At 43.4% G+C, this 26,639-nt stretch overlaps 1 protein-coding gene across 18 annotated transcripts in view; it reads left to right on the top strand.

Moving 5' to 3' along the window:
* TSPAN14 (tetraspanin 14) overlaps positions 1–26,639 on the top strand; it is a 76,222-nt gene that overhangs the window by 37,464 nt on the left and 12,119 nt on the right. For 14 of the 18 annotated variants that reach the window (XM_030571117.1, XM_030571118.1, XM_030571116.1 and 11 more), the window contains 3 exons: positions 14,378–14,428; positions 24,080–24,226; positions 25,049–25,219. In XM_030571117.1, the coding sequence (XP_030426977.1) occupies positions 14,378–14,428; positions 24,080–24,226; positions 25,049–25,219 (369 nt within the window). Of the gene's footprint in view, positions 1–14,377; positions 14,429–19,743; positions 19,781–24,079; positions 24,227–25,048; positions 25,220–26,639 lie in introns of all 18 variants that reach the window. The other 4 variants (XM_030571124.1, XM_030571122.1, XM_030571120.1 and 1 more) reach the window with 1 other exon arrangement.

Below are 26,639 nucleotides of genomic sequence, written 5' to 3'. Positions count from 1 at the left end.
TTTTTTTTTTTTTTTTTTTTTTAAATGCAGGTGTAGAAACTGCTTAAAATCTCACTCCTCCAGCACACATAGGGTTGGCAACTTTCTAATTCCAGAAAACCGAACACTCTCGCCCTGCACCGTCCCCTGCTCACTGCATCCCCGCCTCCGTTGCTTGCCCTTCCCCACCCCCTCTCAAGTGCTCATTTTCACTGCAAGGCCCAAACATTCATATTTATTGTTTTGACAGATGTATTATGCTAAGTTCAGGTTTTGTTTGTTACAGGATGCTAGAGCTGGCAGCAAAATAGTCAAAAAGGGTCATTGTGAAATTCCATTTTTTTTTTTTTAAAAAAAAGCTTTTCATGATTCTTTCCCTCCCCGTCTTCCCACTTTTTGTAACCAGCTCCCATGTTTTTTGTTCACTAAAGTTGTTGTCCCTGTATGTGTGGAATTAGGACCACACATTATCACAGCTGCAATGGTTCTATTAAAGGCTCACTCCTGAAGCCCAAATACATAGACTACTACCATAAAAGTGCACACCTGTCCAAATCTGTGGAAACTGACTCCCATACCTACATGCAGATACACACGTGTATTCATGTGTACACATTTAGTATGCACTAACGTATATACTTCCACATTATTTAATATTACAATTGTTGTTTAGTGCCTAGAGACCCCAACTAAGTTCAGGGCTCCAGGGTGGTAGGTGCTGGATGTACACACAAAGAGTTTGCAACAAAGAGTTGATAATGTAGCTAGACAAAGGTGGGGAGAAATGTATGATATATTGACTAGTAATTGCAGAAGAGCCAACGACCTTCACTTTTTAAGACACAATAAATTTTTTTAGAGATGCCTTCTCTTTTAAAAACTTGTTATGAAATGAATACACATCTATTTTATGTAGTCAATTTTTTTTGTGTGGAAGCCAGCAAAAAGACTAAGGGCTTGTCTACATCACAAAGTTGCAGCACCCCCAAAGCTGGTGAGGGGGTTACAGCGCTGCAACCTAGGAGGTGTACACATCTGCAGGGCATCACCAGCGCTGCAACTCCCTGTTTGCAGCGCTGGCCGTACTCCCATTTTGTCTTGGGTGTAGAGGATCCAGCGCTGGTGATCCAGCGCTGGTAATCAAGTGTAGACACTTACCAGCGCTTTTCTTGACCTCCGTGGAATAAGCAGGTATCCCAGCATACCTGAGGAAGCCTCTGGTAATCAAGCAGGTCTCCTTCCCTGCGGTTTGCTCTCGCGTTCCCCGAACCCCTGAGCAAGCAGGTCTCCTTCCCTGCAGTTTGCTCTCGCGTTCCCCGAACCCCCGAGAAAGCAGGTCTCCTTCCCTGCGGTTTGCAGGGGGGTTCGGGGAACGCGAGAGCAAACCGCGGCGAAGCTGGTCTCCTTCCCCGGTTTGCTCTCGCGTTCCCCGAACCCCCGTGCAAGCAGGTCTCCTTCCCTGCGGTTTGCTCTCGCGTTCCCCGAACCCCCCTTGAAGCCGCCCAACAGCGCTGCAGTGTGGCCCCATCTAACACCACTTGCAGCGCTGGTTGCTGTAAGTGTGGCCACTCTGCAGTGCTGGCCCTATACAGCTGTACTAATACAGCTGTAACAACCAGCGCTGCAAAATTGTAGATGTAGACATACCCTAAGTCAAAAAGTTAGGTTGCAAATTTTATTCACATGGGTATACACACATGCGGCAATACACACACCTCCTTACTCAGACACAGTCTCTTACACACATATAATGCATGCATGCGCACTCTTGCCTACACAGAGACACTTTTTCATACACTTTTCCAGGGGCTGCCTAAATCACCCAGCTGGAAAGGGAGGAGGATGGGCTGGAGGGGAAAAGGTGGGGGTGTGTGCGTGCATGTGGAGGAGAGAGGATAGGGAGTGAAAGAGGCCAAGGACAAGAGCAAGGTGGGAGAGGGCAGTGAAGGAGGGGTGTGTGTGTGAGGGGGAGTATGTGGGGTGGATGAGGATGCAGGGGGAGGCAGAAGGCTACAGGTGCATGAAGATGTGGGGGGCACCAGGGTGCATAGGGACATAATGGGAGTGCAGCAGTGTATGAAGGTGAATGGGCTGCAGGGCTGTGGGCAGTGAGAGACATGAGGGTGGCGGCTCTGGAGGATGGAGGGGATGGGTGGAAGAGCGGTGTAAGGGGTACAGGGCTGGGATGGTAGGTATGGAGGGATGCAGTGAGAGGGATAGTGGTGCGAGGGGGGTTGGTGTTGGGGCAAGGAGGGATGCAGTATGGGGGGATGGGGATGCAGCCCTATATCCTTGTCTCCAAATGCTGGGTACACATACCTCAAACTCCTGGGTGCTGGCGATTGGGGGCGGAGGGGCCGGCAGACAGACCGCGGTTCACTGCGTGGCATGTGCTGCAGCTCAAGCCCAGCCACACGAGGAGGAGGAGAAGAGGGCCAGGCAGCAACAGGAGAGGTGTGTGCCATGTGACCCCTCAACAGCTGCCAGCTGAGCACTCGTGAGTCGCGCTTGTGCTAGTTCCTCCCCTGTCTTGACCCAGCCAGCTGAAGCTGTGCTGGGGGTGAGGCAGCATATGGACCCCCCCAGCCACCCCTAAGGCTAAGAGCCAGACGTGCCAGGTGCTTCCCAACCTGGGAGCTGCGCAGTGCAGTGGCTAGCAGGGAGCCTGCCAGCCCCACAGTGTGGCAGTGCTGACTGGAGCCACCAGGGTCCCTTTCTGACCAAGTGTTCCAATCCAAAACCGGACACCTGGTCACCCTAAGCGCACACAGAACATTATGCCTGTTCGTGCACCTTTCAAACCTAGACTTAAGAGCTATCACAACCCCCTAGTGCCTTCAGCTGCCACCAGGAAACAGATTTTTCTGTACACTCTTGACTGCATGTACATAAAATAAAACTCGTGGCACAGACAAACTAGCAATATTATAATGGACTCCTGCATTGCTTGGGGACCCTTTCATCCAAGGATCTCAAAATGCCTAGGGAGCATGAAGAGCCCCAGTAAAGCCTGGGCGACACTTAAAAATTAGATCAAGGTAACTGCATTGATCAGGCTGTGAAAAATGTAATGCCCTGAATGTCATAATTAAGGTGACCTAACCCTTGGCGTAGGTATAGCCAAGGTTCTTCCATCAACCCAGCTTCCACCTCTCAGAGAATGTCATAACAGTATCACTGTTGTGTAGATATTCCCTAAGCCAGGTCTAGGGTTCGTTTCACGCACTCCTAAAAAAGCCAGCCATCTGTGGACTAGAATTGCATGAGCTATTGAGCAGTATTGCTGTGAGTTGTTAGCTCAGACCAGGAAATGGAGAAGTAGGAAGGAAAAATGAAATATATTGAGTGAGGTTTGGTCAGGACTCTGTGCTTAAATACATTTTGGAGCTTAGTATGTTTTATGTTGTACCCATAAAGTCTGCTAGTAACAGAGTTCCCCAGTGCCAAGATAGGATATTGGTTCAATACAGATTTGGAAGGAAGAGTTCCACCTACTGAATCTCCAGTACCATTTCATGTAGACAGCAGGGTATGTGGTACAGAACAGTTTTGGTGCTGCAGCCACCTTTTCAATCCCCTGACATACCTCCATATGCAAGCTTATGGTGCAGACAAGCCTTGAAGTGCTACTTGGTGGTCCCTATCCAAATACTTACCTGACTCAGCCTAATCTTCCCTAGCTTGTGAGATCCAATGGAATTGGATTAGCTAAAAATAGGATAGTGTTTAATCTAAGTATGTATAGTTAAAATATTTTTTTGCAATATTTCAAATCAACTATAGAGATATAGTCAGCCTGGCAAGATTCTGCTTGCTTAGGGCCCAGTAAAATCTCTAGGTTTTTCATTGTCCTCTCTCATAGGAGAGAGCAGGCAAGTAGCTCTTGTGCCTGGACAAACAGATATTCATTAAGGCTGAATAAAACCGTACAGCTTAAATAAACATAACTCTCCCTTTAGGGAATTTTGGTATTTTTTCCTTTTTGCAAATAGCCATTTTTGGAGATGTCCATTTCCTTGGGGGCAAAAAAATATAAAAACTTGCTTCCTTTCAGGAAACTGGCATAGCCTTCTGCATTAAATCTCTTGAGTACCTGAGATGGTCTCTGTCTGTTATGGCACTACATTTTCCCATTAAGTTGTTGTCCCTTTTTCTTCTTCCATCTCACACCAGAAGCTGTCAGGCTGTGGCCTATAGATTTGCTGAGACAGACTTTCCATTTTCCTGAAATAAATACAATATATATATATATTTTCTTTTCTTTCCTCCTCATTGAAGACACCACATTGTGAACATTTCCTGCTGTTGATTTGCCTGATGTCTGCTGTTTGAAAGGTAGCAGTTTAAACTATGAGGTTTAGCCCAGTGTTTGCTATGCTTTCATTTTTTCTCATGTGTCTAGCTGATCAGAGATTTAGATGCTTTAACAGGGCTGTGACCTTTCCCTGAGTGACAGGCCACCAGTAACTGTGATCAGTGGCTTTGATGTATATAAAGTGTAGTTGAGCAATGTGATACAGGTATGAGTTTTTTAAGACCAGTATAATTTTAACCAGGACAGGCCCAAAGTTTAATTAGGCTCTCGAAAAATTCTCAATGCTTATAAAACCTTTGCTGTTCAGATCAAGGGTTGTAAGCAAGAAGTTATTGATATCTCATTTTCTGATGAGAAATATGGGTGTCTTGGTATCTCTATGGCAGGGGTAAGCAACCTATGGCACTGGTGCCGAAGACAGCACTTGAGCTGATTTTCAGTGGCACTCACACTGCCCGGGTCCGGGCCACCAGTCTGGGGGGCTCTGCATTTTAATTTAATTTTAAATGAAGCTTCTTAAACATTTTAAAAGCCTTATTTACTTTACATACAACAGTAGTTTAGTTATATATTATAAACTTATAGAAAGAGACCTTCTAAAAATGTTAACATGTATTACAGGCACGCGAAACCTTAAATTAGCGTGAATAAATGAAGATTCGGCACACCATTTCTGAAAGGTTGCCGATCTCTGTTCTGTGGTATATTGGAAGCAGTGTAAAAATTACCAGCTATCACTATAAATCCTAAGGGTTTTTCTGATCCTGTTTGCAGGTCAAGGGGCTCTGAAGGAAAGCATGTAATCGGTCAGTTCTGCAGAGAGCCAGCCTCAAGATGGGTTGAGTTGTGCCTCTCTGTTTTAGGGAACTACTCGCTTGTGCCTGCTGTCTCTCTTGTTTTTAGTTCTTGTGTATTAACACGATTGCTTAAAAAACACAACCCTTATGTTGCAACGTTCTGAAATAGTTAAAAACATAGAATTCTAACTTCTCCATGTGTATGCCTGAACATAACGGTACAATCAGTTGTGAACGTGTGCACATGATGCAGCCCACACAGTAAGTAATTTCTCTGCTTTGTCCATCCTTTCTTGTAAGCAGAGAGAGTATAGAAATGAGTAAGAGTCCTGTTCTCCCCCATGTTCCTCTGGGAGGGAGGTTCCTGTGCTTTTCAATACATTGTCTTAATAAATATTTTAGAGGCACTACTCCTTTCTGAGTCTGGTAAAGCCAAGAACTATCTCACAGCTGAATAAGAGCCTTCACAATATACTAGTTCTTTGCCTCATTAGGTGGGCAGGTCTTTCATTACCTTGGGAGTGCAGTTTTTCTGTATAACAATGAATAATTCAGACAATCCTACAAAATAAAAGGGCATTTCTTTTTGAACAGAATATAAAAAGAAAACCCAACATTTCAAAGTTGTCGTGGATCTATAAACCCAAAGGCAGGAAGGGCGCAGCTGCTGGTGGCTCATTTGAACTTCCTGTTTGCAGAGGTGTGGCGGATTTGTTGTATATGTTTCCATCCAACCTCTTTCATGGGGCCTGTGGTTTTACTGATTGTAAAGTTTAGAGGCCATCTGGATGATCCAAGATGATGATGATGATGATGTTGTTTTAAAACATATTGTTTGAAGCAGATGTCTAAAACAGAAACTTTTGTAACATTCCAAGACTCACTAATTTGCAGCATGACTCATTCACTCTGGGTTAACTTTTAAGGCCATTTATCATTAGAGTTTTTTCAGCAGTATATCAATGAGGCATTTAAAGTCTCACATGGAATTTAAAAACAAGGAACTCTAACTCATTTAAATGTTTGCAATTGGGAGCCATGTGAATCTGCTCCATCACATCTACCAGTGAATTTATAGAAGTAAAATGGAGTTCTGTGACCTATTTCAGCAGATTATTTAAAATGCAGAGCATCTGGGGCCTGCTCCTGCAAGGTACTACATGCCCTCTGCTCCCCTTTTGAAGTGGAGGATTCAAGGAGAGTACTACCTCTGATGGTGAGTCACCTCACTGCTACTACCACCATCATGGTTGGATCAACTCCCAGCCCACGTGGATAGTAACCAAAACTGGTTAAAATAGCATGGTTGTCTGATGACCCATGTAATGATGGGTTTGCTCTCTGTCCATTGCTTCTGGACTGGTATGGACAGCACCACAATTAGATTTATTTGCAGTTCTTGTTGGCAGTCTGTGACCTCTCACCAAAGACCAAATGAGCATGGAGACTGAAAAGCCATCCAGCTCTGAGGTGAGCCTTCTAGCTAAAGTTAGAGGCACACAGGCTGGGAAATAGATCTGGGAGAATAGTGGGGAATAAAAATCACAGTGAATTCTAAATTTGAGTGTGCTCACACACAGCTCCTTCAGCACTCATTTGTGTAAGATTTTGTTCTCATGTATATCTGGAACATTTAGGAAGGGAGGGTGGAAGCTCATGCCTGGAAAAACATGCTGGTTCACTGTGTGGTCATGCTAGAACATATATTCATTTCAGAAGTGCTTGCATGGTCGTCAAATCACATTTCTGAATTTGGATGTTAGGCTCTTAGTCAATTGGGAATGCACAGTAACTGGAGATAGGCGTCCACAAATTGTGACTACTGGCAGCAATACTCCCAGGGCCAGATTTTAATACCTTTACCTAAAGGCTATGTAGTGAGTAAGGGTGTCACACTTTGGCCCATAGTGCACCATTGACAGCAATTCATAAGCTAACATGCATTCATCCAAAACATTTTTTCGAATGAATATAAACAGGGAAACAGCTCTTTTCTACTGGGCAGCTTGCACTGCAGCTGTCATTGATGAAACAAGCTTCTACATCTCTTAGTTCTACAGAGCCAAATGGATAAGAAGGATTGAGCCTGATTCTATTTCTGCTGTTGATTCTCAATGCATAATTGACTGAGATTCAACAGTGAGGCTGCAAAGGTATTGACAGTGTGATCTGGTCTACAAAATAGCTGGCTGGTGATGCATGCAAAGGAAAGAATGGAGCTGACTTTCAGAGCACAACCTGAGAACTTGTGGCGACAGAAAGAAAAATATATCCTTTTAATTGTAAACTGAGCATATGGGACTTGGAAGGTGCTGGAGGTGATTAACATGGAACCCCACAGTGCCGTTTTTAGTCACTTTTCAGAGGAGACCTACACTTTGTCTCATTTCTATTATTTCTTTAAGACTTGTAACAGCCAAGTTAACAACCTCTCTGAGTGACAGGAACATAGCAAGGGAATGGGAAAGAGTGGAATTTACATAGCACAGCAAAATTAAAATTGATTTGCTATGTCCAAAGACCTCTGCGATCCTTCATCTAGAGTTAAAACGTTATACCAAAGAGATGAACATGGTTTTTCTACTATCCCCAGGTTGGGTTCATCAGAGTTGCATGGAACTGTAGAAAGAAATCCAAAGACACTGTCTTCCCCTTTCCTTCTAGGACCAATGGGACAGCAAATGTGTTTTCTGCTGAATCTTAATAAGTGGAAGCAGTTTTCCTGTCATAGTCTCTGAAAAATTCTGTGGCCTCTTGCAGTGCAGTAATAAATAATCAGAAGCAACACTCAGCTGTTTTAATTGTTGGGTGTCCAGTCCCCCTGCCCAATAACGCCTGTCTAGAAAGGGTAAAATATGCTGCCTAAACCAAATGCTTTGGAAACCAAAGTAAATGCTTCTCAATTAAGTAATCTATTTTTTTTTTTTAAATTAGGATGGGAACAAAACAGAGAGGCTGTAATCCGTTCAAACACGAACATATTAAACAACTCAGTATGCATATAGCGGCATGGTTTTCTCTTCTTTTTTGTGTGCATCAGCTAGTCCCATTTAATTAATTTTCTAGAAGTCTTCCTCAAGTTCCAGTTAACCCTTTACCTGCTGCCAAGTTTAACCCATGCTGTGGCAACTTGCTATCTTATCTAGGTGCAACCTACACCAGCCTCTTCTCTTGCCTTCTGGCATCATTGTGGCATATGAGTAGGAAATAGATGGATGTCTTAAAAAGAGCTGATTGAAATTCAGAAATCCCTTTCCACTGGACATGCCTATGCTTTGAAAAGAAAATTGTTCCTAACTGGAACAAAACCTAGAAATTTTCAAAATTTTCCTTAAGATGGAAAAAAATTGTTTTATAGGGGAGGAATTGAAATATTTCCATTTGTTCCCTTCCCTTTCGCTACTCTCCCTCTCTTCCCCAACTGTGCCCCTGGCCTGACTCCTAGAGTTGGGGGCACCTGGAAAACATGAGAACCTCCGTTCAATCCAGGACTTCCAGTTCCACAGCAGGGACCCTGGAAGTCCTGGACTCCCCCAGTTAGGCTCAATGGCAGGGCTGTCCTGGAAGCTTGATGCTGAAAACTCGGGCTCCCCAGCAGCCCACCAGGTGACCTGGCAGGAAACTAGGCAGGGTTCTCTTGGAAGTTTGTTGAAACCAAAATGTTTCCATAGATCAGCAGATTCTGATAGGAAATTTTCCAGCACAAATTTTTAACTAGCTTTCGCTTTGAATTTTGTATAATGTATAATAGATCCACAAGGAAACACTTTTATTCCCTACCTGAAAAAGTCACTGCTTAGAGATATAGATGTGGTCTAGGTCACTACTACTTTTGATACATCCATGTGTTTTTCAAAGCTTATTAAAATGGGGGTCTTTGTTAAAAACAAAACAAACAAACAAAAAAACCTCAAGGTCTGTACTTGCTTCAACATGACCAAGTTGCATGTTCACTGTATGCTATTGTTCTTCTAACCTTGAAATGAGAGGTTTAATTAGCATCACTTTGTCCACCCATGGCTGTTTCATGTATAATTGTTTTGCATCACTTTCTGTGTGCTTGTCCTATTATGTGGTACTGAGTGCTTGCAGAATCATCTGACACTCTCTTTTGAGTAACTAGGGATAAAATGGCTTATACATCACGCTCAGCATTTTTAGCCACAGAGCCAACCAGGAATTTCTCCAGCTCTGATCAGTGCCATACCTGTGGCAATAGAAGCTGTGACACTTCAAAATCCTGACATCTGCCTAACATGTAATGATGATAAAGCTCTATCTTCTCCCCTTTTACTACATCATGTGGAATTAGCTGTGGCGTTCAGCTCACTGAAGGGGGTAGCTCCAGCTATGGCTGCTTTTGCTAGAAAAAGGTGGTGGTTGTTGGGTGGGTTGGTTGGTTGGTTGGTTGGTTTTTTTTTGTCAGAGAGGGTTGTTTGTTTGTTTTAAGATATTGGGCTCTACTTCTCAGCAGGCATGTATTATCGAACTTAGAGGGGAATAGCAGATCACAGACTCAAGAGAAATGAAGCCCTCCATAGTGGTAATAGAAGTACTGGTCCTGAGCTTGTGGAAGTGTCAGGCAAGGGACACCATTTAATATGATCTCAAGGGGAGAATTCAGGCTTACTACACAAGAGCAGAAGACATGCTGCGGTGAGCCCAAAAATTATATTGACAATTATATATGTAATGTCACTTCTTCATATTAATTTTAAAAGAAATATGGCCAGCTGCCTAGCGCTCACAAGTAGTAACAAAAGTGCTTCTGTAGAGTGAATGAAGGGAGGGAGACTATAGCACATGCCAACAAACAATTTCAGACCTGGGAGGAATTGCAGTAAGTAATAAGGAAATTTAAGAAAACTCCACTACAATCTGGAACACGGTTAAGCCATTCCATAAAAAGCAGTTGGGGGACACCTAGCAAGTGATGGTTGGGTACCTTGTTGCTAAGCACCTTAGAAAAGCCAGTGTTTGGTATCTAGTGTCTGGTTATGGCCTGTCAGCAAGAAGGCAGAAGGCAGCGTTCATACTGCTCTCCCCATCAGTGCCCGGGCTGGGGAAGCTAATGATACAACCAGTGGACCAAATACTTTGTTGACTCCTGGTCACGTGCCATGTGAGGCATGTTGCACATATGCTAAGAAGAAGCAAGAATGCACAAAGTAGAAATCATGGCAGAGAGTTGACTTCAGTTTAAAAACCAGTGTTCTGCTAGTACAATGCAGCTCTTGCCAACTGCAAGAGTCTTGAAACTCCTGAAAGTTGGGTATGATCGCAGGCTCTGGACGATCCAGTTAGCTTTCCTACTGCACTTCCTTTTGGCTGAGAGAAAGCAGGTATGGTGTCAGGCTGAATCCAATATTAGACTGTTTCTGGGAAACTGTACCCTCCCTGCCAAGGGCAAGGTAGAGGGTTTTTTTTTCCATCTCTAAGTACTCTGCACCCAGAAAGCAGCATTCCCAAAGCTGGTTGGGTATTGGTAAACTAGGCAGCAGCTTAAGATGGCAGATTTGGCCTGTTCACTTCTCTGTCGTTAAGGAGGGGCAGACTGGCTAAATCTGCCACTCTAGGCCTAGGTGGCACGTTGAAACGTTCATTGTCTTTAGTGGCCTCTGGGTGGGTGTCTCCTCTCCTTCATCTGAAACTGTTTATCCATAATGACAGGTTTCAGAGTAGTAGCTGTGTTAGTCTGTATCCACAAAAAGAACAGGAGTACCTGTGGCACCTTAGAGACTAACACATTTATTTGAGCATAAGCTTTCGTGGGCTACAGCCCACTTCATCGGATGCATGCAATGGAAAGTACAGTAGAAAGATGTGCGCGCGCACACACACATACACACTCTCTCACTCTCTGAGAACATGAAACAATGGGTGTTACCATACACACTCTAATGAGTGATCAGTTCCTCACAACTTTTTGTCATCTGCTGCAAATGGACCATTTTGATTACCGCTACAAAAAGTGTTTTTTCTCTCCTGCTGTTAATAGCTCACCTTAACTGATCACTCTTATTAGTGTATGTATGGTAACACCCGTTGCTTCATGTTCTCTCTCTCTCTATATCTCTTCCTACTGTATTTTCCACTGCATGCACCCGAAGAAGTGGGGCTGTAGCCTACGAAAGCTTATGCTCAAATAAACGTGTCAGTCTCTAAGGTGCCATAAGTACTCCTGTTTATCCATAGGTTTCTGAGATGCCTCTAAGCTTTTGGGTAAATGGTTTCTATTATAGACTTAAAGAAGTGAGAATGAGACCTCATTTACTCTCAAACTATGGAAAAGCTTTTGCTGTAGCAGCATATTATTAACCTACAAGGTCAGCAGGTATGCTTTAGGGGAGCAAATTACTGCTTGAGCGGATAAAGACCTGGTTAGCTCAGACACTGGGGGTGGAAAATGTCATCTTTGTTTGGATACTGATATTGGGTGTGAAGACACAGGCTGCCTGTGACTACAAAGTGTTGAGGATGGTGAGAGAGGTCACGAGGTCAGAAGAAGAATCAATTTTTGATTCACATGAAAGAGCTGAGTTAATGGGGATTGTACAATGTTTAAGTCATGGTCCATGGGGGCTCCACATGCTGCCCCTCAAGTAGGGGCAGCATGGCTTGGCAGGAACAGTGGCCAATGGGAGGTGCAGACGTGGCATGTGTGGCCAGGGGCAGTGTGCAGAGCTGCCTGGCTGTGCCTCCACCTAAGAGCTGGAGAGAGATGTCATCCACTTCCAGGAGCCGCTTGAGGTAAGCATCTCTTGGAGCCTGCGGCCCCTCCCGTGTCCCAGTCCTGAGACCCTTCTTGCACCCAAATTCCCTCCCAGAACCTGCACTCCCTCTTGCACTCTGAACCCCCCCAGCCTAGAGTCTTCTCCTGCACCCCAAACCGCTTATCCTCAGCCCCACGCCAGAGCCTGCATCCCTAGCTGGAGCACTCACTCCTCCGCATTCCAACCGTCTGCCCCAGCCCAGAGCACACCTACCAACTCCAAACTCCTCATTTCTAGCCCTACCCTGGAGCCTGCACCCCCAGGCAGAGCCCTCACCCTCTTCTGCATCCCAACCCCTGCCCATCCCAGTGAAATTGAGTGAGTGAGTATGGGGGGGAGAACGAGCAACAGAAGAAGGGGGGGATAGAGTGAGCAAGGGGCGGGGCCTTAGATAGAGGTAGGGCATCAGGATGGGGTGGGGCAGGGGGCAAGGGTGTTCAGTTTTCTGCAATCAGAAAGCTGGCAACCCTCCTGTAATTCATGGGGTTCTAGTCTATGATTTGAGGCTAGTAGTGCACTAGGTGCCATAAGAACCAGAATAAAAAGATCTCTGTCCCACAGAGTTTATAATCTAATATGGATACTTACAGAGACTGAGAGAATACAAGGAAACAATGAAACAATATTGGTCAGCATGACAGGCTGCTGGTGTGCTGAGACTACTGCCTAATTGTAGTCAAGTTTTTTGTAGGCATGACAGCAACTGATGAATTTGAAGGAGGATAATCAGGTAGGTTTGTGGACATTTATGGGGATCTCCTCCCAAACATGAAGGGAGGAGCATGGGAGGAAAGCATGAAGGTGCTTGTTTGAAAATACAATAATTGCACAATGGAGGCTACACTTATTGACCTATCAGGTGTGGAATTTGACTCTGAATGAAACATGATGGCTAGGGTGACAATAAGCGGCTTATGTTTTCGGTGGGGTAGAGGCGGAAGCTAGTGGAGGGATGCAAAGAGGAAGGTGATGTGGTCAAATCAAAGGGCTACGAGTGACTTTTAACAGCATAGTGAATGGGTATAAGTGGAGAAGGCTTGACAAATACAATCTCAGAGAGAAGGATGTTGCAGTAATTGAGATGCAAGATAAGAGCCTGACTTAGCGTTTTAGCTGCATTGATGGATAGGAACGGTGGCATTTTAGAGAGATTATTTTGGCATAACCTGCAGGATTTAGATATATGTAGCCCAAGGTCCAGTGTGCTTCAGCAGCAGCCCTGTGAACTACAAGTTGTGGACCACAAACTGCAGCATGTTGGGAGAACCAGGATGTACACTCTGTTCCCCCAGCAGGAGGTCTCAGCACTGACTGAGCTGGGAGCACATAGCAAGCAAGCAAGCAGAGAGGAGGCTGTTGGATGGAACCCAAGGGAGAGCAAGATTTAAAGAAGGAGAGCATTGTCAACTGTCCTCAAGGAGGATGAGGATGGAGTACTGGTTCTGAGCATTGGCTGGGAAGAGGTCATTAGAGATCTAGTTATTCTGTGCAAAATGGGGATATGATGCTAACCATCTCAAAGTACTCTGAAATTTAAAGAGGCAAAACACTAGAATTATTATTTTAGGCCCTAATCTTGCAAACATTTATTTACATCCTTGTCTTTATTCAAATGAGTATTCCCCTTGAAATCAATGGGATTATTTATGTGCATAAGTATTTCGTTATCTGGGCCTTAAACCCAATGTACATTATTTTCAAGCACATTTGTTGCTCTCTGCTGTTTGTTGTTGCAAACTTTGTCAGCATTCCAAAATCACAAGTCAGAGAGTCTGAGGATGAGATGGCTCAGACCCATTCATCATTAAAGTACCTAGCACCAGCCACAGCTGATGGTCAGACCTGATCCTGTGAATTGCTTAGAGCCTCTTCAGAGGTATTCACAGAGAACTGAATGGATTCAGCACATTTCTGGGAGATGTTTCCCCCAGGACAAGCTTAAGGCGCACATGTGGAATGGCAAAGAGGGAACATGCACTGCCACTGCCGAGCCATGTGGCTAGCCAGAGAATCTCATTCCCTAGTTGCGCTATAGATCAGGTATCCTTTACCAGTATTAAATTTACTTAACATTAATGAAAACTGTAGGTGATGCTTCCTGAATTCAAGACTTTTTTTCCTGTGTCCCTCAATCTTTGAGAATCTTTGTCCTATGGTGTTTTTTCCCTTCAGTATGGATACAATGATTGACCTCACATGAAGGGAACAGACTTATACAGAACTTTAGAGTCCTAACAAGCCCTTCTATTCCTACAGGAAATGTTAACTTAATTCTCTCCTATCAGATTATTTTAGTGTTATGCTATAGCAAATTTTTTCTGAGAAGAGAATTGCTGTTCTATGTAAACCTATACACATACAGAGACGCATAAATACATTCTCCAATTTACTTTATTATACGTATTTATGGTGATTATTTCAAAGGAAGGGGAAGGGAGCATATTATTGCACATTAGGAAGTCTTGTTTTCATTCCTGATTAGTGTACTAATCAAATTTTCTTCTTTTCTGTAGTTAGCTGGAGTTGCTTTCCTTGCAGCCGGGCTTTGGGCATGGAGTGAAAAGGTAAGATTATGATGGACTGTTGATGTTGCATTCACCAATTTCTTAAGTGTTTTTTAGCTTCCCATCCTCAAGAAACAATAGGAGTTAAAAACAACACTTGAGCTAAATTCTTAAGGAAAGAAATAATTTACTACTTTATAGAAAGTCCTAGTTTTTCCCTTCAAAGGGATGGTTGTGTCTGTAGGGCCTATGTACAATACACAGCACAAGTATAATATCCCTCTTACATTTTGCTAGTTTAACCTTTTTTCTCCCCTTCAAAGCCCTGTGGTAATCACCCCAGCATTACGCCATTATTTTTCCATTTGCCACTTGGAATGTGCTGGACTAAATATGTAGAGGTATACAATTCAATCTACCAAGTGTGATAGCTGGAACCATCAATTATGTTGATAATGATACGCTTTAGTCACATTTTTGACCTTTTTTTCCTTAAAATTTCTTTCTGTTGCTACTAACATTGCTGTGACTTGCTTGTGATTTGGAATTAAACAGGGTTTTGGAACTGCCAGTGCCTGGTGTATGTACTGTTGAGTTGCAGTAATTGTTAGTGAAGGTGAGATATTCGTAGGGGGGCAAAAAGTGAGCCCCAATGTTGCAAATTCTGTTAACAAACTTTTATTTTAGACCCTACTGTAGAGATGTAATACAGCTATTTGGGTTATCTAGTCCAATTCCCTGCCAGTAAATCATCTTATTGTATACCTACTAGAGTTTTATCTAGTCAAATTTTAAATGAGATGAGATTTCTCCCACTTGATGTGAGAGATTATTCCAAAGGCTAATAGTTGGGAAGCTTTCCTGATATTCAGTCTAAATTTTCCCTTTCTTAGGCCTTGTCTACACTATGGGGTAAGTCGACCTAAGATAAGTTAAGCAACTGCAGCTACATGAATAACATAGCTGGAGTCAGCGTAGCTTAGGTCGACTTATTGCAGTGTCTACACCGCACTGGGTCAGAAGGAGACACTCTCCTGTCGACTTACTTTATATGTCTTGTTCCGGTGGAGTACTTTACTTGTCTCGTTCCGCAGAGTGATCTGTGGTAGATTTTTATCAGGTCTTCACTAGACCCGCTAAATCAACTCCTAGTGCATCGATTGCCACAGCATCGATCCCCGGTAAGTTTAGACATACCCTTAATTTCTTCCCATTACTCCTTAGGTGTAGTAGATAACCGAGATATCTATTCCCCATCTCACTTCATATGCTGTTGAGGAACTGCTCAATAGATTAGAGAACAAGGGCTGGAATTGGCAAAATTAAAACAGTATTGGGAGAAAAAGCACTTATTGGAATTTCAGCTACAGATTTGACCAACAACTGAAGTGAATTAGATGTGAGAAGGATGAGGCAAAAAAAGCTTTTCCTTTTAATTGGTTAAAGAAAGATGTGCCAAACATGCACATCTAAGAGCTTTTCTGTCTGTTTTCTTAATCTGTCTTCTCATTTACAGTAGGCCAGGGTGACATTACTTAGAATCATGAAATGTAGGGCTGGAAGGGACCTCGGGAGATGATTTATAGGCCTGGGGCTCCGGCTGCTGATGTCATAGCGACGGTGGTATCCCTGGGCCCTTTAAATTGCAGCTGGAGCCCTGGGGTAGCAGTGGTGGCAGCTGGGAGCTGAAGAGCTCTGGCAATGATTTAAAGGGCCAGTGGCTCTGGCTGCTGCTAGGAGCCCTGGGCCCTTTTAAATTGCTGGCCTTCTTTTGGCCCCCTCATCAGCGTCCCTGCCAGTACGGTCGTCTGTATACCGGCTTTGCTGGTACACCGGACCGTACTAGCATACTTTAATCTCTGAATGATAGTCACCTATTTCACAACTGCTTCACCTTGTTGGCTTACATTCAATGTGTGATCTACTATAACTCTTAGATACTTTTCTGAAAGTACTACTGACTGGTCAGTTATTCTCCATTTTTATATTTGTGTATTTGATTTTTTGCCTGCCTATCTGCTGGTTTTGTTAAGAAGTTTTCATTTCATTGGTGCTGGACAGACATGCTGTCTAAGCAGCTACCTTGCTCAGTATGTGCATGTTAAATACAGACAAGTATGAAATGTTTGCTTCCCTTCTTAGTGATTATAGAAATCTGAGCATTTTCAGGGGTCCAGCAGAAACAATGTATGTAATGGGGCCTATTCTTCCTTCATTGTTTTGGAACATGGAGAAAGTTTGAGCTAATTGTATTATAACATACTAGGTTTTCCCCTGTCAAAAAAATGCAAGCCATGAATTTCTTTTGGATTTCTCCCTATTCTGATAGGACTGCAGTATGAAACCTAGTTCAGTGTATGAGACCATGCTACTTCCTGTTACGCATTTCCTAGTCATTCTTTGAACATTGTAAAGATAAACAATTAACAAAACTTTCTTCCCTTTCCTCTGAATTTTATGAGAGATTTTAACGTAATTAACACTTTTCTCTTTATAAAACACAAACAGGTCTTGAAGAATCTGCCTTCTCTTCTTAAATTTAATTAAGTTCTTTCTATGCGGTCCACAGTTTAAAAGAGGTGCCTAGTATTGTAATTAGAGAAATGGCTAACGCATAACCCTCTCCATCTGCCGGATGGCTTATATAACACACTGGGTTTGTTTTAAGGGAAATGTTTTTGCTAAATTTATATTCTTACTTTGTAAGTTGTTAGATTTCTTTAACAGTTCTGTAATTTTTGCACGTGGCATTCTGCTTTCCCACTGGTTAGCTTTTGCTGTTGAGCCTCCCAAATCTTGACAATGAGCAATAAGATACCTAAAGTCTGTGGCTTAAACGTTTGAATGACCCATAAGCTGTTCATGTAGTTAGCTACAGATAAGATAAAACAACCAGTGAGAGAAACTAGTGTCTTAAATCCCTTGATGTTACTGATATTCTTCAGCTCTGGTGCAGATGAAGTGTGGATCTGTCCTGTCTACTTGCCTGTGCAGATGGAACTCTGAATGTACAGTAAAGAAACCACTCCATGAGCTATGATGCTGCAATAAACCGTGGAGATGAATTTATTTATAAAGCAGAACAGAGTTCACCAACAATGGAGGTGGATGTGGGAAGAGCCAAGGAGAAGTTCTGAACTCTACCCCAATGCAAACAGTTAATCTGATCCAAATGTATCTGGCTGCTACATAATTCTGAATTCCTCACATTTTTTTTTTCTTCCAGTCGGAATTAATTCAGCTTGATTCATCAGCAGGGATTTTTGTCATCTGGATTCATTCCTAATTTTTCTATCTGGGAGTGAGTGCCAGAGTCCAGTCTGTTCTGCTTTTTTTCCCCAAAACAACCTTTTGTTCACAGGAAAACCTCATCCAGGCAGATCCTGCTTGAGCTGACGACTGGCTAGGGGGAAAAATGAGTTCAAGATGGGAGGAAATGAGTAGAACAGTTGTGGAAAGCTTCATTAGTGTGCAAACGTTGTTACTAACTGATGATTTCCATTGCTCTGTGGCTGTTGTGCAAAAGCACTGTGTTATGCCAGAGTTTGTTGGTGCTGCTTCCCCATTTGTGGGTTCTGATGAGTCAGGGCTTAAGAAAGAGTAACCCAAAAGGGCTGGAAATGGTAAATGTAGATTCCAGGCATATCTGTTGCAGAGAATGAAAACATGTCTCCAGTAAAATCGGGTGGACAGCTCACTGCTTCATCTAGCCAGAACACTTTTTATGTTAGACATTCATAATCATGAGCGAATCTATATCTCAGGGTCAGCAACCTTTCAGAAGTGGGGTGCCGAGTCTTCATTTATTCACTCTAATTTAAGGTTTTGTATGCCAGTAATACATTTTAACGTTTTAAAAAGGTCTATCTACAAGTCTTTAATATATAACTAAACTATTGTTTTATATAAAGTAAAGAAAGTTTTTAAAATGTTTAAAAAGATTCATTTAAAATTAAATTTAAATGCAGAGCCCCCAGACAGGTGGCCAGGACCCAGGCAGTGTGAGTGCCTCTGAAAATCATCTTGTGTGCCGCCTTTGGCAGACGTGCCATAGGTTGCCTACCCCTGATCTATATATTCTCAATGACTTTGGAATGAAGAATGCCCAGGCTATGATGATTGATCAGAGTGAAGTGTAGCATGCAACTGCTCCTCTCTAGTTTTTTGTACTTTTTGACAAATGCTGATTTAAAAGTAAAGTTCTGTTAGCATGTTACGGCTGTCAACCTGGCAGCTCTAATGAGAGCCCAGTCTGGCAGTTTGTTTTAAATTATAGAGGAAGGTGTAATAACTCTTAAATATCATTGGGGTGCTAGCCATGTCCAAAGAGCAGCAACCCATACCCACAACATTTCCCTAAAGCATTATCCTTGTCTTGTATTTACATGCTTATTAGAGGATAGTATTGAATCTCTAAAATGCCCCTTTTGTGATGTGTATTTTTAGTTATTCCAGCACTAGTGTGTCTGTTGAATAGCAAGACGGCAATATACAATACTTTGACGGAAGTAGGCTGCTTCTGTGAATGATATTTCTCTATGACCTCTCTTTTTACTATTAGATTTAGTTTGGTTGAGAGAACCACATATCTTCTTTTCATGGCATAATTGCCAGCACTGCTTTGTAAATGGCATTCTATAACCTGTTGATATTTACCCATTTTTTCAGTATAGAGTGAGACCAAAGTCTTCCTCAGTTTAGAATGCTTCTTGTATTCATATTGCTGGTAACTTGTTGGAAACCTTCATGCTTTCACAAAGTTGGCAACCACATGGATATAAGCAAAGATCGATCTTGTACTCCCCACTTTTCTTTGTCCTATCTCTCTTAATACTAACTTTAGTTTGTCCCATGCTCTATTATTATATTAAAAATTATTGCAATTATGCTCTTATTTACTTTCATCCATCTAGAAAGATAATCTTTGTAGTGTACATTTTATAACTGGTTGTACACTTACATTTTGTATATAATGTTTAGTAAATTCTATTATGGTAGTGTTAAGAACCTCAGTCACCACGGATCAGGGCTTCATCATACTAGGTCCTATACAAACACATAACAGAAAGATAGTCTCATAGACCTCATGTTCTAAGATTAGGTAAACTACAGTAAGCACAGAGGAGGTGGATGAACAAGGATATAATAAAGACAGGCGCATATGCATAAGCTAGTCATAATGGTCAATGAAAGCCAAAAACAATGTTGTATTTTGGTATGGGAAGGGAAGTGTTGCTAAATAACCGTTATGTGTTCACGTCACCATATGGTCTCAAGGAACTATTAATTTGATGTAGTTCCCCTGTAACTCTGGCATAAGGTAGGAGGGTGTGTGTGTGTGTGTGTTTGTTTGTTTATACATTGCTTTCCCTCAGTTTGCAGCGAGATGTCCAACGAGACACGTAAAGCATGGTAGGAATCAAGATGGATTGAATTCACAAGTACAGCAAAATGTCTCTCAAGACAAAAACATCTCCCACAGACCTATCATCTGTAAATGGTTCCTTAGCAGCTGTGACATTGTTCAGGGCTTTAAGGTTGGAAAAAGTGGTTCTGAAGCGTAAAAGCTCCCTTGCTGTTTGCCGCCCTCAACATGCGAATTGTTTTGCTGTGGCCCTAGTTCAGGGGTTGGCAACCTTTCAGAAGTGGTGTGCCAAGTCTTCATTTATTCACTCTAATTTAAGGTTTCACATACCAGTAATACATTTTAACGTTTTTAGAAGGTGTCTTTCTAGAAGTCTATAATATATAATTAAACTATTGTTATACGTAAAGTAAATTAAATTTTAAAAATGTTTAAGAAGCTTCATTTAAAATTAAATCAGAATGCAGAGCCTCCCCCAACCAGTGGCCAGGACCCTAGCAGTGTGAGTGCCACTGAAAATCAGCTCGCGGGCCGCCTTTGGCACATGTGCCGTGGGTTGCGTACCCCTGCCCTAGTTAAAATACTATAGCTTGAAGCTAGGTGGAAATGCTCTGATGGTTCCAGGCTTTTAGCACCATCTTGTGGTAGTCTGTTTAGTTGAAATCTCCATAAAGATTGATTTTTTTCTGCAAAGCTAGTGCGCCGTTGTGAGTTCTTCTGTCACCTTTCTTACCTCAACTCTGCTTCAACTAATTTGCTGTGCTGAATGAAGAAATGGTGTCTCTGATCAAACACCTATTTATAAACAATTTCCCAGGAAAACTTTCTTGTGGTGTGCAAGCTTCCCCTGCGCCTAGAGGGTCACTTCAAAAGGTATTCATGGGCCTTGTGTAACCCACACATCTTCTGTGTGTGGTGTTCTGTCCCATCTAGTGGCACCAAGACCACTTAAAGAGATGAGTCTGCTCTACGCCTTACCTAATAGCCCAGGCCTGCACAACTTGTAAAGAGGTGAGGGCCATATTTCCTCAAAGAAAACAGCTGAGGGCCGACCCCCCGACCCCCCTCCCAGCACAGCCGAAACACACTCCGCCCCCAGCACCACCCGCCCAGCAGAAACAAACCCTCCTTCCCCAGCGCTGCCCCGCAGAAATAGCTGTGGGCCGAAAAGGAAGATGGGGTGCGGGAGGGGAATGATACTTTATTAAGAATTTTTCAATTAAAGCAAACAATTGTATGTATGGCTCACTAGGAAAGCACTGACAGCGTGTGGAAGCCTGTAGTGTAGAGGGGGAAAGAAACGGCGTACATAGGATGACCAGATCACAGCAGTAAAATAGGACCCACCCCTTCCCTGCTCGGCCCCACCATCACACCCCTCTTCCTCCCCCCAGCGCCCCCGCTGGCTTGCTGCGTCCCTCCTAGTCAGTACCCCCACCCACCACTCACCTCCTTTCACCTCCTCCCTCCCCTGCCAGAAACCCCCATGCCCATCCCTAGAACCCCTGCTGGCTCACTGCTCGCCTCTTTGCCCACCTGCCGCTTGCCCACCTGCTCGTCTCTGACTCTGCTGCTCACCTTTGAATGAAGTGTAAAGCTTCATTCAAAGACCCAGGGGTCACTATATTACTGCACACAGCAGTCAATCAATGCAGTTGTAGATAAATCTCTGCATTATGCATTTTTGTATAACTTTTACGACTGCATTGAACCTTGGTAATATATTATAGTGGGCACCTGAGGTAGTATAATTAAGGTAAAAGAAAAATGTCTTTTTGCTAGAAGTAGAATAAGATCTTCCCCTCACTTTGTAATCAATTGTCCTGTTGAATGAATCAGTTGTGACTGAGGAAGGCAGGTACCCCCAGACAGCTGCAACCCTTGGAGAGGGGATGGCAGCCAGATCAGGCCCAATCCTGCAGCTAAAAAACTTCAGGACCAGACTTCAAAGAGAAACTGCTGAGTTTCAGTTCATTTGCAAATTTGACACCATCAGCTCAGGATTAAACAAAGACTGTGAATGGCTTGCCAACTACAAAACCAATTTCTCCTCCCTTGGTTTTCACACCTCAGCTGCTAGAAGAGGGCCTCATCCTCCCTGATTGAACTAACCTCATTATCTCTAGTCTGCTTCTTGCTTGCATATATATACCCGCCCCTGGAAATTTCCACTACATGCATCTGACGAAGTGGGTATTCACCCACGAAAGCTCATGCTCCAAAACGTCTGTTAGTCTATAAGGTGCTACAGGACTCTTTGCTGCGTTTAGAACATTGATTCTGTAAATTATTTAAACTGCCTTTCTTCTGAGCCCTGGCTCTGCAGCAAGGGCTGCTCTGCAGAGGAAAAGGTGGGGCCCTGGATCAGGTGGGATGTGGTTAGGATTCTTGGGGGCAGAGCAGGAGGGATGGTGAGGAACAGGGAAGAATGATATGGCTGTGGGGTTGGATCCCTGAACTGTTCATTTCTAGACTGTCCTGCCTTTGGGTTTTTAGGGAATCTGTCGAGTATTTGTAAGTGAGATTTGTTGATGTGCTAACTGGGCTCCTCTAAAATTTACAGCTTAACTCTTCAGCTAACGAAGTGGTTCAGATTTATGTGCAATATGTCATAGTTCTCTCTTCTCTAACGCGGGGATGGACATTTGATTTGATCCTGTCCTCACTTTGCCTTTGCACTGCTGGGGACAGACTCAGCTGCACAGGTTCCCAAAGTGTGGTGGGATTGAGTCTCGAGAGCTGGGTGTGTGCACATGGGGCCAACTTCTTCTGACTGTGAGATAGAAAAAAGCTAAATATACATTTAAGGATCCTCCTAATGTGGCTTTTCTATGGAAGCAGTTCCTGCAGTGCGGATAGCCACATGAACCCCTGATCCAAACACAGCAGCCTGTCTGGTCCTGCAATTAGTAGTGATTCCCCTCCAGAGGCTCTCAAGCCTTAATGACCCAATTTTCTTTACCACCCTGGGACAGTTACTTGAACATTTGGGACCATCGGGGCATTCTGCCATTTCTCTCTCTCAATTACACCCCCCCACTGCCCTCCCTGCCCGCTTGCCTCCTCAGCTACCCCTCCCCCTCTCTGGCTCACCTGCCCCCCGCTCGCCTCCTCAACCTCCCCTTCCAGCTCACCTGCCCCCCCACTCGCCTCCTCAGCCCTCTCTCCTCCACTGCCAGCTCACTTGCCTGGCCTCTTACCTTCTACCACTGCCCCCGCCTCCTGCCGCTGGCTCACCCTCACTCTCCAGAGTCCAGCCTGACACTGGCTCCTTCACCAGCTGGCCGGCCAGCCAGCCGTTGGCTTGCCTACTCGCCCTATGTGGGCCGCACAGTGAGCCCACACGGGTTGCATGTTCTGCAAGCCTGTAACAGCCAGTTGGCTTTTAGCTCATGTGGTAGAGGCTCATGCACTAAGCTCCAGAGGCCCTTGGTCCGCCGGTGACCGGGGTCTGTCGGTGTTACAAGTGGGACAGAACACCATACCCAGGAGTGTGTGGGTTACACTTGCATGTAGCCTTGTGTCTATGCACCTTTTATTCCTGTTCCAGAATTTCCTCTAAAACATCAATGTGACATTAGTGGCTTCTCCATGCTTAGGTTTGTTTTTGTTTTTTTTTAAGTGCCTTTGCATTCCGTTTATTGAAAGCCTATCCTAGCTCTAATTTAGCATGAGATAAGTCTACTTTATTTTGTTTGTTTTTTTTTTAAATAAAGATTTCACACATTTGAAACTCTTCTCTCCCTGATAGTTTCAGCAGCCCTGCCTATGGAAGGATTAAAAAAAAAAAAAAAAGAGCTTACATTTGTGGAAAGTCGACATAAATGTACATAGCTGCAGATTTACCATGAATCAGGTTTTTTTTTTCCTCTAGCTTTCTGTGTTTTCAGATGTGAAATGGGAGAGGATTGGGCTCTGCATGTTTTCCTGGGGTAATCTCACTGTCTCATTCCCTCTGGGGCAGAAAGGCATCACACTGCTCTTTCCCTCTGAGCTTCCCATCTCTCTTTCCCCCAACTCTGTCCCTTCTATTTTTTCTGGTTTGTTGGGTGACCTGTGGGGAGGCAGGTTAGGGAGGCCTGGTGTTTGGACAGCTTGACCTTTTGTGGGACGTATCTGTAGGTATAATACACAAATTAGTATGAGGAAGATTGCATATTAAAATTTTTCCGGAGAGAGTTTGTGTTATGATGGCTATTTGCAAATACACTGAATTAATAAGCAAGTAATGAATGCAGGAGGAGAAAGAAGTAGAACTTGGGAGGGGGGAAATAAAATACAACTTCTGATCATGAAAAACATGCTCATTTTGTTTACCTATTTTCCCTTGTGATTCTTCTCTTTAGGGTGTATTGTCTGATCTCACGAAGGTAACCCGTCTCCATGGCTTTGACCCGGTGGTACTTGTCTTGGTGGTTGGAGGAGTGATGTTCGTTCTGGGATTTGCTGGTTGCGTAGGAGCATTGAGGGAAAACATCTGCCTTCTGAAGTTTGTAAGTAACTAGGTGGTGCTGTGTGGTGGCTCAGGGAAGAGAAAGAATTTGTGTCACATTTAAAGGAGAACTGCTAAGTGAAACCTAATCACATCAGCCACACCATCAGGGGCTTGTTCACCTGCACATCTACCAACGTGATATATGCTATCATGTGCCAGCAGTGCCCCTCTGCCATGTTCGTTGACCAAACCGGACGGTTTCTACGCAAAAGAATAAATGGACACAAATCTGACATCAGGAATCATAACATTCAAAAACCAGTGGGAGAACACTTCAACCTCTCTAACCACTCAGTGACAGACTTGAAGGTGGCAATTTTGCAACAAAAAAACTTCAAAAACGGACTCCAAAGAGAGACTACTGAACTTGAATTAATATGCAAATTAGATACAATTAACTTAGGTTTAAACAGAGACTGGGAATGGTTGGATCATTACACTAATTGAATCTATTTCCCTATGTTAAGTTCTCCTCACACCTTCTATGAGTCATCTCAATTATCACTTCAAAGTTTTTTTTTCTCCTGCTGATGATAGCTCATCTCAATTTATTGGACTCTTCCAGTTGGTATGTATTGCAATGGACTATGATGCAGTGTCCATGTTCGCTGCAGACTTTAAGACGACCAAATAAGAAGATAACTCCACCTATTATATTTTGTTTCCCATTGTTTTTAATTTAATTGGCCTTGTGTCTTGATCAGATTTGTACTTTGTGAGCATTTTACTGAAGTCCTTGTATCTACTTTTAATTGAGTTGAGACGTGGTTATATTTGAAATAAGAGTTTATGATCTATGTCCTGTGACTTTATTTTGCAGTTTTGTGGAGCAATCGTGCTTATATTTACGTTGGAGCTGGCTGCAGCAGTGCTAGCTTTCTTGTTCCAGGACTGGGTGAGGGACCGGTTCAAGGAATTCTTTGAGAATAACATTAAATCCTACCGAGATGACATCGATCTACAGAACCTCATTGACTCATTGCAGAAAATTGTAAGTCATCCTTCAACTTGTCACATTTTTTTCCTCTTTTTCACCCTAAGAACAATCTTAGTCTTTGAGGTTTTCCAGGTGTTGAGATAGCATTTCCTCTCAGGAGACTTAAAAAAAAAATTACTTATGTTCTGCCTTCTTTGGACTGCCTTGATTTTACTCAATGGTGTCAATAGCTGTGTCCCTCCAGCAATGTGAAGATAACTGTCAATACCCTAAAATTAATTCTGCAACCAAGCATACTGCATAGCTGTTGACTTAATCATCACATTGCATTTACATGGACTTCACTGTCCATGTACACAAACACAGTGCAGGACCTTTCTGTTTCAGAAACCTAGATCTCTACCACTTGAGCCAAAGGAGAATATCTCAAGTATAGAAGTATTGGGTCTTATCCTCAATAGGCCAGTCTCAAAGGGTACTTCTTCACTACAGTTTGCCTGGGTTATCGACGCCTGGGTGATGGATGCCTCGTGCCCAGGTTAGCCTAGCTCAGGGTTAAGCAGCCATACTACAAAACCCTACCTGAGTTACTGTGCACTCACCTGCATGCATTACGAGGACTTCTGGGGGGCATATCCCATGGGCTTTTGTGCTTCAGTAAGCTGAGCTGCTCTCTGGTTCTTTCAAAATGATTTGTTGGAGAACTTCTCTGCCCTTCTGGATATGTGGGAAGGCATTGCAGGCCTATCAGCACTCAAGTGATTTAGCTTGTGTCCTGCAAAGCTAGCAAGTTACCAGTGTCACTGAAAGCAAAACCTGGGCTCTAACCCTGGTCCAGCTCGCCCAGATTGAAAGCACCACTATACTCAGATGAGAGGTCTGTGTGTATGGCAGGAGAGGAGTTCAGAGCAACACCTGAGCAAGAGCCCAGGTTCACTCTGTGCAATGAAGGCCTATCCTAAAGAGTAAGACATTCTACTAATGGGAGTAGTGCTAACATTCCATCCATTAGAGGACAATGGCATGCATGCACACAGCAGGATATTACAAGGCCTACAGTAATAATTGAGTGATGGTTTCTAGATCAGTTGGCCAACAGCTTTTTACCATAATGTAAGTATGCAAGGCAAAGAACACTGGTAATGTTACCCAGGTGCTCAGTAAGCACTTCATCAGGGACAAACTTTCTAATAGAACTTCAAAGACTAATCATTGTGTATGTGATCTCACACAGGTTGTGGTGAAGGGGGTCATCTTCCTCTGTCCAGTGCTTTTCTCCCATGCCACAGAGGATTTTTACAGGCAATTTATTTGCATCCTTTACAGGCTAAGAACCAGAAATCAATCTCTTAGCATTGCTACCAGTTTCTGAATCCTTGGCAATGTTGCACTTGCCTTCCACTTGGATGGTTGATGCAAGCAGTGCCAGCAACAGCTTCCCCTGTCCCAATGCTCTTTTTGTCCATTCCTCCAG

The sequence above is a fragment of the Gopherus evgoodei genome, chromosome 7 (assembly GCF_007399415.2).
Source record: "Gopherus evgoodei ecotype Sinaloan lineage chromosome 7, rGopEvg1_v1.p, whole genome shotgun sequence".
Taxonomy (NCBI): domain Eukaryota; kingdom Metazoa; phylum Chordata; order Testudines; family Testudinidae; genus Gopherus; species Gopherus evgoodei.
The sequence above is the reverse complement of the archived record's forward strand: the minus strand, read 5'-3'. Positions and strand labels throughout refer to the sequence as shown.